Source organism: Pseudorasbora parva, chromosome 9, assembly GCF_024679245.1.
Source record: "Pseudorasbora parva isolate DD20220531a chromosome 9, ASM2467924v1, whole genome shotgun sequence".
Taxonomy (NCBI): Eukaryota; Metazoa; Chordata; class Actinopteri; order Cypriniformes; family Gobionidae; genus Pseudorasbora; species Pseudorasbora parva.
The window spans coordinates 35,711,287-35,727,325 of record NC_090180.1 but is presented as its reverse complement, the minus strand read 5'-3'; the positions used below and the strand labels follow the sequence as shown (position 1 = coordinate 35,727,325).

General features: G+C 40.2%; 1 protein-coding gene across 2 annotated transcripts in view; it reads right to left on the bottom strand.

Annotated features, from left to right (window-relative positions):
* carmil3 (capping protein regulator and myosin 1 linker 3) overlaps window positions 1-16,039 on the bottom strand; it is an 87,903-nt gene that overhangs the window by 31,624 nt on the left and 40,240 nt on the right. For both annotated transcript variants that reach the window (XM_067452439.1, XM_067452440.1), the window contains exons 14-21: window positions 14,006-14,083; window positions 13,684-13,760; window positions 9,023-9,127; window positions 6,201-6,270; window positions 3,897-3,978; window positions 3,658-3,754; window positions 1,230-1,284; window positions 622-794 (exon numbers count right to left, since the gene is read on the bottom strand). In XM_067452439.1, the coding sequence (XP_067308540.1) occupies window positions 622-794; window positions 1,230-1,284; window positions 3,658-3,754; window positions 3,897-3,978; window positions 6,201-6,270; window positions 9,023-9,127; window positions 13,684-13,760; window positions 14,006-14,083 (737 nt within the window). The remainder of the gene's footprint in view (window positions 1-621; window positions 795-1,229; window positions 1,285-3,657; window positions 3,755-3,896; window positions 3,979-6,200; window positions 6,271-9,022; window positions 9,128-13,683; window positions 13,761-14,005; window positions 14,084-16,039) is intronic.

The window sequence follows — 16,039 nt, the reverse complement described above, 5'->3', positions numbered from 1 at the left end:
TTTTTTTTTTGCGCACAAATTATTCTTGTCGCTTCATAACATTAATTTCAAATACATTTATGCATTTCGGAGATGCTTTTATCCAAAGCGACTTACATTGCATTTAAGGTACACATTTTTTACATTATTGTAAGTTCTTGCTTTCCCTGGGAATCGAACCCATGACCTTGGTGTTGCTAGCCAAGGTTGCATAATAACTGTAGTAACATGGACCATTTTACTGATGTCTTTACTACCTTTCTGGGCCTTGAAAGTGGTATATGGGGGGTCAGAAAGCGCTTGGATTTCATTAAAAAAATTCTTAATTTGTGTTCTGAAGATGAACTAAGGTCCTGTGGGGTTGGAACTAACCTTTTAAGATGCCGTTAAGTAATGGCACATATACCAGTAAATCAATGAGTGCAAATCATAGTAAATCCCCTTGCATGATTCAAAGGTCGGCCACAAAAAAAACCTGTTCACACCTTCCTGACAGTAGTTTTTTAACACCAAAAGAGGGTTTGCACAGGTGCAAGCTGTTATTAAATCTGGCCCCAAGAGACAGTGTATGTACCTTTCTCCTCGAATCATCTCTGCTATAATTCGTAGTACTGTGACCCCGTTCTCCCTATGACACACTACCTGAGCGTGGTGTTGATCTGCAGGGCTTTACTGAGCATCCTTGCTCCCGTGTCATCAAGTCCGTTCCCACTCAAGTCCACCTTCTTCAGGCAGGCGTTGCTGCCGAGAGCGTTCACGAGCACTGTGCCCCTCGAACGCAGCCTGGAGTCAGCCAGTGACAAGCTCTGCAGGGCCTGTCAAGAAAGAAGAGCAGCCAGAGAGGGATAGAGGGATAAAGAGAAGAGAGCGTATGTGTGTGTGAGATTGCAATGTCTGTGATCTGTAAAAACAGTGCTTAATAATTGATCAAGCAAGCCGATATCTGCAGTGAGAGGACTACGTGCCTTGAAGGAGAGCGATTATAAAGAAAGAAGGAGAGAGAATGAAGGAAGGATGGATGAAGCACTACTGCTGTAATGCACAAAGCAGACCATTGAGAGCTTTTGTACTGTGTGCGTGTGTGTGTGTGTGTGTGTGTGTGTGTGTGTGTGTGTGTGTGTGTGTGTGTGTGTGTGTGTGTGTGTGTGTGTGTGTGTGTGTGTGTGTGTTTGAAAGCAGAAGGGGTGTTAGGTGCGTACAGGAAACAACAAGTTATGTCCATTATGTGCGTGTGCTTGTGAAACACTCACACACTCTTCCTCCTGCACGAGATGCACTAGTTTCTGCAGAACCTCATCCAGAACCCTGTAAACACAGGAAACAGCAGGGCAGACACACACACACACACACACACACACACACACACACACACAAACTCCATCAACCCCAAGATTAATGACGCTTCACACACCTCCCCCAAAGTCCCTCCTCTGCCTCCCTGAGAGCCTCCTACTGTGCTCACATTCATTTCGTGATTGCAGACGGTTTCAGACTTTTCTTACTTGCTTACCTCACCTGCCTGTCTCAAAGTGGATATCTGTTGATCTGTGTACTGTACTTAAGCTCCATCAGTATCTACTGCATGTCATGCTGTTGATTATTACGGAACATAATTCTGAATAATCCCTCAATCTGTGAAAACAAATATTTGATGCTTGCAGTATTAATGCATTTAAGACTGTACCAATGATTTACAGCCATTTGTAATGAGTTAAAATAGGTAACTATGCAGGAAGTAATGCAGGACAAATGAGTAAGTCCATAAGTAATAGCAAATTTAAGACTGAAATTCCTTTTTGGGTTATCAGTTGAATGAGATTATCCTCATTATGAACTAAAACTAACTGACAAATTATAAACAATTACCAATTCATTACTAATCAGAACACTAGCATCACAATGTTTGAGATGTGAGTAACTGACTCTGAACAGGTCATAAAATGCATCACTAATTAATTAATCAAGTGTTACCAAGTCACTTGCTGCGTTCCAGTTCGTTTTTATTATGCCCTTCACTAGCGAACTTCCCTCCGTCTCGCTCACCTTAATAAATATTTATTTATTTATTTATTTTTCCTTTAAGATTTTTTTTAATGCAGCATTCTATATGTATGTGGATGTGTTTGGGTTGTTTTAAATGTTTTTTAAAAATATCATAGAGTTGTTTGTGGTGGGGTAAATAAAACACGATATGCGGTGACATCACAATCGCGTTGGATTGTGGTATATGAAGCTACCTAAAGTGTACATATGAAGTAGACTCGCTCCCTTGGTCAAAATCGAGGGAGCAAGGGTCTGTCCATATAAACTTCCCTTGTCCACTTCATGAAGTGGAACGCACTTCAAAATGGCGGCGGGGATTCCCCCAAGGGGAAGTGCTTAGGGAAGTTCGCAAGTGCGTGTCTAAAAGTGTAGTGGAATGCAGCAACTCATTTAATGTACATTGTGTACATTTTAGCCTCATCTAGTGGTGAGGTTGTGAATTACAGCTGCCCACCGCTCACTCCTCCCTTTTAAAGCAATTACAGAAGCTACAGTGGCCCACACAGGGGCAGGGCAAAGATGTCGTCTGAGACAGCAGAGAGTAGCTAGCACTCTGTAGAGCAGTTTATCCTTTTAAGGCTACTGTATAAACATGACAGTGCAAAATGGTGACTTCACTGTAAGGGGACCCGTGGTGTATGGAGATAGAAAGTGCTCATTCTAAGATAATTCTTCATTATGTAAGGTCTTTATACACCACTGCAAACATAGCCATGCAACATATTACATTTCTGTCAGTAGAACACACTGCACCTTTAAGAATTACTAGTGTTCTGGACCATCGTTTTAAAGTGAAAAAAGTGAAAGTTTTTAAAATAAAATAAAATAATTGTGAAAACATGTTTACTTATAAAATTTAGTGCAGTAAAAAGTATGAATGTATGTAATGGAATGTAGTAAAGTAAAAGTTTTCCACAGAAAAACACTGATAAAGTATATACAGGCTACATGAAAAATGTACTTGAGCAAAAAGTAAAAATTCTTCACTAATGTCCACCTCTGCTAGCGAGACTCCGTTACATCAAATGCAATGCTTCATGGTGGCAGGTGGTCGCTGCTAAGCTGATATTTCATCCCGGGGCTATGGGTAGTGTAGTTCTTAACCTGGAATTTGTCTATTAAATAAGATTTTTTTTTAATGCTGACGGATGGCTTCAGCAGAAACATTTACCATCCATTAATAACCTTAAAGCTCATTGTAGGTCTGTGTTGAATGGTTTATACTGTTAAACACATATTTTCACCAACCTAGAGAACTTTCTCCTTTTCAAAACGACAATTTAGACCATTTAGACAGCTCAAATAATATTTTTATTTTATGGTAGGATTCATGTAAGTGCTTTGACAAAGATATGAGTTTCACACTTCCCACATGCCTACAAGGCTTTCATTGTAAGTGCACAGCTGTTAACACATTTTTAGTTTTTTGGTAATTGACAGCATGCCGCAGATGTTGTTGATAGAGCTTACGCTGTATTGAACCTTAAGGCACTTCTCTTCAAACTGCTACAGGCAGCTAGTAAAAATGCTCATTTGTACTGTACGTCACTTTGGATATATGCCCTGCTAAACAAATAAATGCATACATATATATCTATTTGCTTTATGATGTTCTCTCAGTCTGGGAATAAGTACCTGCCCTTGATGTTAAAGTTCTTGCCCAGCAGCAGGTGTTTGAGGGACGGGTGTCTGGAGAAGGCGGGAATTACACAGAGGAGATCAGAATCCAGCCCTGAAATGAACACGGTAATGAACAGGCAGAGTCAACGGCTATACTGAAGCAAATGGGAAAAGGGCTGAGCGGAAAAAGATGGGCTGAAGGTCAGTGGGAGCAGACAAAAGCTTCCTTTCATTTATGCAGTTAGATGTCTCACCGTTGTCTGAGATGTCCAGTGTGCTGATGCAGGAGACTCTTGGGAAAAGGTCCTGTATTATTCCCGCTCCAGCAGACCTGAGCTGAGAGGCAGACAAACGGGGAGAATGAAAAAGAGATGGAGAAAGACTGGCACAACAGGGTAGAGGGAGAGAGAGCAAACCCTCAAAGGCTCAAACATGTTTAATTTATACTCGTATGCACTTATTTATTTCCAATAGCTCGACTGAAAGAGCGTGTTGCTATCAAAACCAAGGTCATGAGCTCAAATCAGACCTTAATACACAGTCGCTTCTGCCAAATAAATACATTTAGACAGCATTTCAGTGCTGAAATAGTTTATTTTGAGACCAGAACTGGTTGTCATCTTTTACTCTAATGAATATTTCTTTAGGTAGATTTGTTTTTTAAGGTCAATTTTATGTGAAGGAACACAAAGTATTGTTTTGCTATTCTAAAATAGTCCAAGCATTTTCGTCAAAATAAAAGTAGATCCAGAATGACTCGTCCATTAGAGAAAGATCTGCACATGTATACATTTTTACTGTACATGATGGATAGAGCAGCAGTTTTGGGCTAATTTAAGGCTATTTCGAATTTATTATGTCTTACTTTTACAAATGTTACTGTTAGAACTTTACAAAAATCTATCAAGAAATATTTAATTTAATTTCATAGTCATATAAGTCATAATGACAACTGAAAAAAGTTACAACAAAAACTACTAGATACCCAGCGCATAGTCTAAAAGGGTCATCCCTATAGTCTCTTAATGAGTAATTGCTGTGTTTTAGGCATACTTTGCAATGAACCAATCCGAGTCTCATCTCCCATTCCCTTTAAAAGCCAGCTGTGATTGCACTTGGGTTGACCACGAATAGTCGAAGTTTCGATGCATCAATATGCGGAGCCGGATTCGACCACCGATCTCACAGTCGAATCTTTGCGGGTGTTATGAAACGAGGATCATACCATTTTGGCAATATGGGGGTGCTCAATATTTTAAAGATGTTGCGCGGCGGCGCTGAGCTTCACGTCCGGTGTGCGACCCATTTAAGGGCGCTGAGCAGCGTATATAATGCGCGCATCCGGTGTGAGATACCTATAGGCATTGCATGTATCTGAATTTCCTATTTGCAGTAATAACAAATTAAATTGCCTACTTATTTAACCAATTGTAGCCATTACACACATTTTTAACTGACTCGTCAGGTTGAGGGTGTCTGTATTCCACCATGTAAATAACAAATCTGCCATGGTGCAAGCTAGGGGTGTCACCTAAGGATTTATAGGCGAATCATCTATGTGTGTGTGAATGGGTTGGGAGGGGCACGACACTAGTTAGCAGGAGGTTAAAACTATTTTTATTCTCCTTTACACACTGCACACGGCAACAACTTTTAATAAAGCGACCAAAACTGCCTGCCAACTGACAGACAAACTGACAATGAGGTTATTGAGGTTATTAAATAAAAGGTAATGTGGTGGATAAACATTCATAAACCGTTATCTCATAACATTTTAAAGCCGTGATCGAAATACAGTTCACACAAATATATGAAAGGAAAGGAAAAAATACCTGAGAGAAAAAAAAAAAACACTTTGAGTGCATTTACATGCACGTTCTTAAGCCGATTATGCCTTAAGGTGGTCACACACCAGACATGAAGCTCAGCGCCACGTCTCAGGTATCTCACACCAGACGCGCACATTATATATGCTGCTCAGCGCCCTTAAATGGGTCGCACAACGGACACGAAGCTCAACATCTTTAAAATATTGAGAACCCCCTTATTTCCAAAATGGTATGATTATGAAATGGTATGAAACGACACACCTCGTTTTAGACCAGTGACTATGGCCTCACAAATAGGTGCGAATGCATTTGCTATTTAAACGACGTCGTGCAGGATGTGAAAATGATAACTGAGTCTGGCTGAAACTAGCAAAAAACTCAGCCTGGTGCTTCATTGTGCCTGGTGTGTGATAGGGACCATAAATGTTAATTATTTTCAAATCCACAGTACTGAGATTTGTGGTAATGTTAAAATAGTCTAGGATTTATTTGATTTCTGAGAACAAACAAAACAATTGCAGAAGGGCAAGATAAGGCAAAATCAGGCCTCACAGAGATAAACACACATTCAAAGGAAACCTTGAAACCTTTCTGTGTGACTAATTCAGAAGCCAACATATCTGTACACACAGTAAGGTGACCACAGACTGAAGGATCTACAGCCAACTGAGAGAAGGCATTTATAGAGCTCAATCCAGATTTAGGGCCACAGCGGGGGGGATGGGGTACCTCACAGCCGCTGATGTCCAGGTGTAGGTCAGTGATGTGAGGATTGGATGAAAGCCCAAGGAACAGAGCCCTGTGAACAAACACATGGACGTTGTCATTACTGACAGCATTACATGCCTCATTGAAGAGACTTAGCATTCTATTATGTGCTTCCATGGTTGATCTCCATAATAAATCAAATCAGAAAAGGTCTATATGGACACCGTCAAAGCGTTACGCAGGTCTTAAAGGATTAAGGGGAAAAGAGCTTAGAGATTAGTTCGACTTCTCTGGTGTGGGCCGGTCGTGTTGACAGAAGAGAGCTGAAATCAGGTGCTCAGTTGGGTGTGACAGCCTGTCTTGTGCTCGGTTTTGTGTTTGTGAGCAGAGAGGTAGTATGACCCTGTTTGAAATGCTTCATTTGAAAACATTCTGGCTTACCCAAAATAGCAGCTGCGTGAACATCTTGATTCTGACCTCAGTTATGGGTGCAGAGCTTTAAAACTAGAAATGAATCCCCAGAGAGTTTTTCTAGTGGGCTTTTCAGGCTCAAAATTGTTAACACTTTGATGAATACATCCAAATGAAAAAAAAAAAAAAATGAAATATGATTTACAGTTTTTGTTTCCTTTGAGGTAATAATAATCTGTATTTAAACTGGGCCATTAATGTAGTAGAAATGTAAAAAAAAAAAATTATTTAGTGCTTTCTAGACAGAGAAAAGACAGAAAATTATTTTTTGTCTCATGTGGATGAAAGACAACAATTCCCAGAATGCTTCGCTGCCCTACGAAGCCACTCCTAAAGCCATCGCTACTAGATTACTGAATCACTTTCACTTTCCCACCGCGTTCATCTTCATAAAATCAGTTCAGTTAGAGAACAGACACTACAATTAAAAACTGAACGTGTCTGTTCAATGTGATTTAGCCGCTGAGGGAGCTGCAGCTGCGAGCTGAGCTGTGAGTGTAATCTCCCATTCCCCATGCGCAGGTTCGAAGCATGCGGAAATAGCTCCCTCTGCTGGCTGTAGTCTTTAGCCTCTGGCCAAAAATTCCTCTGATGACGTAAATTGATGATATTTGCGTCATCGGAGGATTTTTTTCCAGAAATAAAATGCATAAATCTCTTGTTTCAGGGGGATATGGGGGGGCAATCATTTGAATATACTCCAGGGTTTCTAACGATACAAAGCCATATGCAAATAGCTGAAGTAACCCTTTAAATCGAAGGAAAATGCCATTTAAAGTTAAACACCACATGATTACAAAAGTATAAAACTGGTAAGTGTCAACTAGTGGCCTGTTTCATTAAAAATTCTTACAGACCTCTTGAGCATGCTCATGAGTTTTGTTCCGATCAGCCTCCGTTAACCTTGTCTAATAGGTGTATACCCAGTGCCGGACATGTTTTTTGAGATATGTCAATGTCCTTGTGGACTTTAATTGCACTTTGGACAAAGACAGTGCATGCCAATTTTCAAGTCAATGAAAATAGAAGTTGGATGGTTATGTTGGTTGGTTATGTTTTTTCCCTGTTATAGCACCACCCAGTGGCCAATCGTCATAATTTTTCTCACGTGACCTCAGATTGAGCTCATAAACGCATCCCCAATTTGGTGAAAATATCGGGGATTCATAGCCATTTTAGTAAAAGTGCCCCCGCCCACATTTGACTTTTTTTCTTTAATTAGCGACCGTGAATTGAAATAACTTTTATAATGATATTTAACTTTTTATAATGATATTCACTCTCCAGATAATATTTCTTCACTGGTTTGTTTCTGATCAGGCAAATATCCTAGGACTTTTTCGCAAAAGTAGGTTTTAAAAAATCCAAAATACCCAAACATGTTGCCTTTGACACTTGAGTCTACTACGCCTAGCTGTTTAGGAGTTATGAGCCATTTCGTACTTTTGAACGCTGTAGCGCCACCGTCAGGCCGATCGGGGCGAGCCTTGGTGACGCTGTAGGCGGTGTGAGTACTACCAGCCCTCAACGTTTCAAGTCTCTATGACTTACGGTTTGGTCTGCCCAATCAGTTTTTTCAGGGGAGAATCAAATTTGAATTATCAAATAAATGTAGCTTTTCTGAGAATTGGTGAGCAATGCAGAAAGAACAGAAAGTACCACTCACGGACCAATGGACCGTTTAGCTGAACATGTTTTCCAAAAATGATCACTTGCACATTACACTTTTTACTTGTACACTCCATAGGGGGTGGGGGTTGATATGATCTGTTTAAAAAAAATATGCCTGCCTTTAAAAATTCACGAAATTGAAAATGCTGCCTACATGCAGAGATGAAAACATTTTTTTTGAAAACTGCAGTGAAAACCAATGAGTTCACCCAATAATGTACATTCTGTCATCATTTACACTCTTTTTGAGAAATATCTGTGGGTCTTTTCTTCCCACATATATGTTTGTTTACCAACATTCTTCAAAACTACCTTATTTTGTGTTCAGCAGGAAAAAAGGAATGTCATACACTTTGAAACACTTTGAAGTATGAGGTAAATAATGATGTAAATGATGACAAAATGTTCATTTTTGGGTGAACCATCCCTTTAATATACAGCACCTGAATGGTAAAGATAATGAAATCGTGGGTTAATGTTACATGAGGTGTCTTGTTCCATACAAGTCACCCAACTAAAATCATCTTAAACCAGCCTAATATGGCTTGTCTCCCAGCATGTGAAAATGTGTCTTGTTTGATTTAGAAAGGTTTTTGGCACTTAGTAGAGTTGGTCAGGCTTGGAAACCTACTAAACCAGATTAAACTAGCTAAGCCAGTTGTAATTGCAGCATGAAAAACCAAAGCGCCGACCGGGCTCACCTCAGCACGTCGGGAGGCATCTTCATAGACGCCAGGCTGATGTGATTGAGGCTGAACGCTGAACTGAAGAACTGACGGAAGGAAGGAAGTGTCTCTCTTACTTTCCTAAAAGCGTGACAGAAATGAAGGGGAGACTTTTATCCATAATACATCATACCACGCTTCACAAAACCCTGAGCAATAAGCCAGAAAAAGGCTCAAAGTATACCCTCTGGCTTGTTAGAAAAAGAGTCATTTGTATCTCTATTATGTGTTGAACATTTTAGCAACGTTCACCATTTTAACAAGGTGTTTTAGTTACACTGGACTAAACAAACAACTAAAACTAGACAAGGAATATGAGGAAGAGAGAGAGAGACAGTCAATGACAGAGACTGGGGAGGCATGGGGGTGTCTAATAACATGACTGTTCATGATAGCATTTCTGTGTTTGACAGTGACATTATTATTTAAGAGACAGAGAGAGAGGGAATAATATGTGGCTGTAAATGTGTTAACAAGAGTAGAGAGTGTTAGGGAACATTCCCATTTAATATTCATGAGCTCTCTGTCTTATCAGCTCAAACAGATTTGCTGCCTTCACATAGCACTAGCATAACCAGATTTACAGATACACGTGCCCACACACCTCGTATGGAGAAGCCCGTGTGTGCAGTGGTTCTGTGTTCGGATGTGCACGTTTCTGAGTGCTCACACTCAAAAGCGTGGGAGTTTAAGTGGGAGTTTGTGAGAGGATGAAATTAGCACTAGGAAAAAGAGGCTATGTTGACGATAACATACTAGCATACTACTCTTATTATTGCTGTAGTATATAGTAAGCATGCTGAGCACAACATGCAATGACATACTACATTAGATAACAATAGAATTAAGGCCTGTTCACACAGAACCATGACTATAAAGATACACATAAAAATGATTTATATTTGTGTCCACAGACTCCACACCAATGCACAATAATGTTCTTCTTTTTATAAGTGTTTCTAATAATATCTCTGAGTGGTTTGACTGGTCACGGTAATAAAATCAAATCTAAATCTAACGTTATAGTACTTGATCTGAGTGGAAAAGTGGCGAACAATCAACGCCAGCGTCCTCTCCCGCTCCTATTTAAAATAATTTTATTTTTAATTAAAATATATTATATTTTGATTGGATTTTGATTTTAAGAAATCTCAAAATGGGTCCAACGAGATTGTTCCTGTGTGTCGTTTCTGTTATAGCTGGGGTGTGGAATTCCCTGTTCTCTTAGAATTAGAATGATTATTAAAACTGTAAAGTTATGGTTATTATCCTTGATATAAACACAGCACACTGTATAGAATACTGTATCCCACAATGCTCCTGTTAGCAAACTAACACTACGTTAGTTAACTCTACGTAAACTATGTTTAACACTCGACTCAATATTTGATCTGTCATTTTTACACAAAATTTGATTAATAAAAGAATGTTGAGGTCGTGTGACAACGCAGCATACTGCTGTTTGAAACTTAAGCCCCTTTCACACAAAGCATTAATCCCAGAAAATCACCATAAAATTGATAGAGTGCCTTTTGTGTGAACGCAGTCACGTCCCAGAATTGCTCCGGGGAACGATACCGGGATGGGGACCATGTAACATTGCCGAGATCAGTCCCAGAACGTGCCCTGTTTGAACAAAAGTCAGGACCAATTCTGTAATAGGCGTCTCATAGTGTTGATGCTGAAGCTGAGATCATTCGCCAGCTTAGTTGAACTGTACGCGATGCGGTAGTTTATGATCAAATGAGAGAAAAAAAAAATGCACGAGCATGGTTTCTCAAAAGAGAAATGGCAGAGCATAAGCAAACTTAAAGGGATAATTCACCCAAAAATGAAATATAGCCCATGATGTACTCATTCATAAGTTATCCTAGCTGTATATGACATTCTTTTTTCAGGCGAATATGATCTGAGTTATATTAAAAAATGTCCTGGCTCTTCCAAGCTTTATAATGGCAGTGAATGGCTGTTAAATGGCGGTTAAAAAAGGCCTTCTGAAGCGAAGCGAAGCGATGCGTTTGTGTAAGAAAAATATCCATATTTAAAACTTTGATTCGCTTCAGAAGGCCTTTATTAACCCGCACCTCCGAGCCGCAAGGATTACTTTTATGATGAATAGATGCACTTTTATGGACTGAAACAGAAACAGCCATTCACTGCCATTATAAAGCTTGGAAGAGCCAGGACATTTTGTAATATAACTCGGATCGTATTTGTCTGAAAGAAGAATGTCATATACACCTAGGATGACTTGTAGGTGAGTAAATCACAGGCAATTTATTTTTTTATTTTTTTGGGTGAACTATCCCTTTATAACGCTGACGAGACATTACACTTCACATCCGGATGTCCTTTACGGGATCTTTACGGGATGTGTGTGAAACACATTCCAGAACATCACTGGCAGTGTGAATGAACCAAAATCAAACAAAATCCAGAGACACATTATCAGTGTATTTTCTGGAATCTCTGTGTGAAAGGGGGTTTATATTTCTGCATAAGGTGTTCTGTTACACTTCTTTTCAATAAATATTAGCTAAACAATACGGCACAGTATTCAGTATGTAGGAAGCTAGTATTTCAATCCCAACACAGCCAAAAAAGAGATGGTTTCAATCTTTAGACACACAATTATCTTTAAAACCTCATCCCTCTGCAAATTCAAAACCCAATTAAGAACAAACACATTTGCAGGAGGTGTTAAGGATGAAGAAACCTTCCAATTTGAACAATAAGTTCAGCTAAAATTAGCCTCATTTTTCAGAGAGTTTCTCGTAATGCCGTTAACGTGCTGAGAGGGGAGATGGAATTGCTGAGAGGGTTCAGAGGGAGTCAGACAGGAAGATGGATCATTGAATTCTGTATCTCCTTAGCCTACAGCTTCTCACATGCAGGCACATGCACTGTCAACTTGCCATACCATAGGCTTGTATTATAAAGCAAATTATGGATTTTTGGTAGAAATTTAAAAAACTACATTTCCAAATCAGGTTCTGAAAGATTTGACTCACTTTTGGAGACAAATTTTGTCATGTATTCATCTGATGCTGTTACAGTATCTGCATTAGCATCTTTGCAGCATGCAGGTCCATCAGCTCTATCTGATCACTCATGTCCCAGTTTAACTCATAATGTATTTCTGCAGGCACTTTTCCCTGCTGGAAACACACTAATCACCAGCTTCTGATTGTAGTTAAATCCAGGTGGTACAAGCTGATCATTTTACTAACAGGTCCAAGCTGGTCTAGATGGTTGATGAGGGAAAGTATGAACAGACCTGATGTTGTCCAGTTAAAACAGCTATTCTAAGCTGGTTAGAGCTGGCAGACCACCTTTGACAAACCAGCAACCATGCACTACAAAAACTTAAACTTAATGTCACCATGAAATCAAAACAGAAAATTGTATTATTTATTTATTTTTTATGTTTATTTAAGCATAAACCTCACAACATTTTCTTGATTTACTTTTTTACAGGTCAATTTACGGGTTAGTTCACCAAATAATGAAAATTCTGTCATTATGAATTATTCACCCTCATGTCGTTTGACACCCGTGAGACCTCCGTTCATCTTCGGAACACAAATTAAGATATTTTTGTTGAAATCCGATGGCTCAGACAGCCCTTCATGGACACCAATGTCATTTCCTCTCTCAAGACCCATAAAGGCACTAAAGATGTCGTTACAAAGCCCATCTCACTACAGTGGCTCTACAATCATTTTATGAAGCGACGAGAATAATTTTTGTGTGAACCCCCCCCCCCCCCCCCCCCCCCCCCCCCAGAAATAGCGACTTATATAGTGATGGGCCGATTTCAAAAACAAAGATTAGAACGGTTATGAATCAGCATATCGATTCATGATTTGGATCACCAGTGTCACGTGATTTCAGCAGTTTGGCAGTTTGACACGCGATCTGATTAGAATCATTACGCTGATTCATAACAGTTCGAAAACTTTGTTTTGAAATCAGACCATATAAGTCGTTATTTAGTTTTTTTGCACACAAAAACTATTCTCGTCGCTTCATAAAATGATTTTAGAGCCACTGTAGTGAGATGGGCTTTGTAACGACGTCTTTAGTGCCTTTATGGGTCTTGAGTGAGGAAATGACATTAGTGTCAATGAAGGCCTGTCTGAGCAATCAGATTTCAACAAAAATATCTTTATATGTGTTCCAAAGATGAACAAAGGTCTTACGGGTGTCGAACGACATCAGGGTAAGTAATTAATGACAGAATTTTCATTTTTGGGTGAACTAACCCTTTAAGAAACTATTTGCTTTGGGCATGAGAAAATTAAACTTAAAGCTGCTGTCCATAACTTTTTTTGTGTTCAAGATTTACAGAAATCATATAAGGAGAATGTGCAACATGAATACTTTTTCCAAACCGTGCTTTTGTCTTACCCTGAATCATTATGGTGCATTATAATAAACGTTTATATTAGGACTATTTCTTAAAGCTGGTTTTGCTTAGTTTCCAGCAGGATTCTACTTTCTGAGCAACTGACTGAGATGAGTCAAACCGACTCGAGATGATGTGCGAGGCAGGGATGTTTAGCTCACCTGCGAGACTGACTCAAAATAAGTGACGGATTATCATGTGAGAGCAGGTGGGAGGCAGTTTAGCTTACCTGTGAGAAAAGGAGTTTTTGGACAGGTTCAAGTAGGAGAGATCGGCACAGCAGCCCCGCAGCAGAGCTCCAAATAGCTGAGAGGAAACAGAAAGAGAATGTAGAAAACAGAGAGCAAAAAAGAGAGGGAAGAAGAGTGGCAGCAAAAGAATGATGAAAATTTGAATAATTCTGTAATTTAGGACCATTAAATGTGACAGAAATATCAATACGAAATCAGAGATAAATTATCTCGCATCCTCGGTGCAATGACAAATCATGGTGAGTAAAAAGCAGTTTGGCAATAACAAATTCAGAAGGATGAGACACACTGTCAACTCACAGAGTCTACGGTGCAGTCAGTGCCTGACAGGTCCAAATGCACCAGGCAGTTCGGCTGTGCCAGAAAGAGGTACAGATTCTACAATAAGAAAGAAGTATTGAGCCTGTTAATAGTGTGGTGTGTGTGTATGTGTGTATTGTGTATAGCCTCTGTGTGAGTTATTTTCAGCATTTGTGTGTGTCCTCACAAATACATTTTGTAAGGATCTTAATGGAACATTAACATTATACACCTATCAGAAATAACATTATGATCACTGACAGGTGAAGCGAATAACACTGATTATCTCTTTATCCCGGCACCTGTTAGTGAGTTAGATATATTAGGCAGCAAGTTAACATTTTGAACATGATGTGTTAGAGAAGCAGGAGAAATGGGCAAGCGTAAGTGTAATACAGTTCGTAGATGGGAAGGAAGGAGGCGGGAACCGGCGAACGTTTCACAAACATTTATTAACTCAAAATAAATAAACAAAATGAAAGTAAAACCGCGGGCAGCCCCTCACGGACGACTGCCCGCGAACACACAAACAAAACATAACATAAAATCCAGGCCTGGTCCTCTCTCCTCTTCCGCAGCCCTTGCTCCTCCTTATATGCTCCCGTCACATGGCCGTGAGACGAGACCGGTGTGCCACGCAGCTGGCACTCGTGAACATTAATCACCGGCCCGCTCTCGCGGTCCCTCGCCCCGCTGCTTGCCACACCACAGTAAGGATTTGAGCGAATTTGACAAGGGCCAAATTGTGATAGCTAGACGACTGGGTCAGAGCAGCTCATGTGGGGTGTTCTCGGTCTGCAGTCATCAGTATCTATCAAAAGTGGTTAAAGAAGGAACAGTGGTGAACCAGTGACATAGTCATGGGCAACTAAGGCTTGTTGATGCACGTGGGGAGCAAAGGCTGGCCTGTGTGGTTTGATTGAACAGACGAGCTACTGTAGCTCAAAATGCTCAAGAAGTTAATGCTGGTTCTGATAGAAAGGTGTCAGAATACACAGTGCTTCACAGTTTATTGCGTATGGGGCTGCATAGCCACAGACCAGTCAGGGTACCCAGGCTGACCGCTGTCCACTGCCAAAAGCACCAATATTTGGTATGTGAGAAGAAGACGACCATGGAATTAGAACTGAAAGAAGACCATGGAAGAATGGAAGAAGTGGGCCTGGACATTTTTTTTCATCACATGGATTGCCGTGTGCGTCGCTTACCTGGGGAACACATGGCACATTGATGCACTGTGGGAAGAAGGAAAAACGGTGGAGGCAGTGTGATGCATTGGGCAATGTTCTGCTAGGAAAACTTGCGTCCTGCCATCCACATGGATGTTAATTTGACACATATCCCCTACCTAAGCATTGTTGCAGACTATGTACATGCTTTCATGGAATTGGTGTTCCCTGGTGGCTGTGGCCTCTTTTAGTAAGATAAAGCGCCCTGCCACAAAGCAAAAATGGCTCGGGAATGGTTTGATGGTTTGAGGAGCACGAGTTTGAGGTGTTTACTTGGCCTCCAAATTCCCCAGATCTCAGAATCCAGTCGATGCCTCGACAGGTCAGGGCTGTGTTGGAAACAAAAGGGGGACCAACACAATTTTAGGAATAAAAATCATAATGTTATGCCTGATCAGTGTATACAGTATACAGTGGGTATGGAAAGTATTCAAACCCCCTTACATTTTAACTCTCTGTTATATTGCAGCCTTTTGCTAAAATCATTTAAGTTAATTTTTTTCTCATTATTGTACACACAGCACCATATATTGACAGAACCATTTTGCTAAAAAAAAACACCTGAATGACTCCAAGATGGTGAGAAATAAGATTCTCTGGTCTGATGAGACCAAGATATAACTATTTGGCCTTAATTCTAAGCGGTATGTGAGGAGAAATCCAGGCACTGCTCATCACCTGTCCAATACAGTCTCAACAGTGAAGCATGGTGGTGGCAGCATCATGCTGTGGGGTGTTTTCAGCTGCAGGGACAGGATGACTGGTTGCAATCAAGGGAAAGATGAATATGGCCAAGTACAGGGAT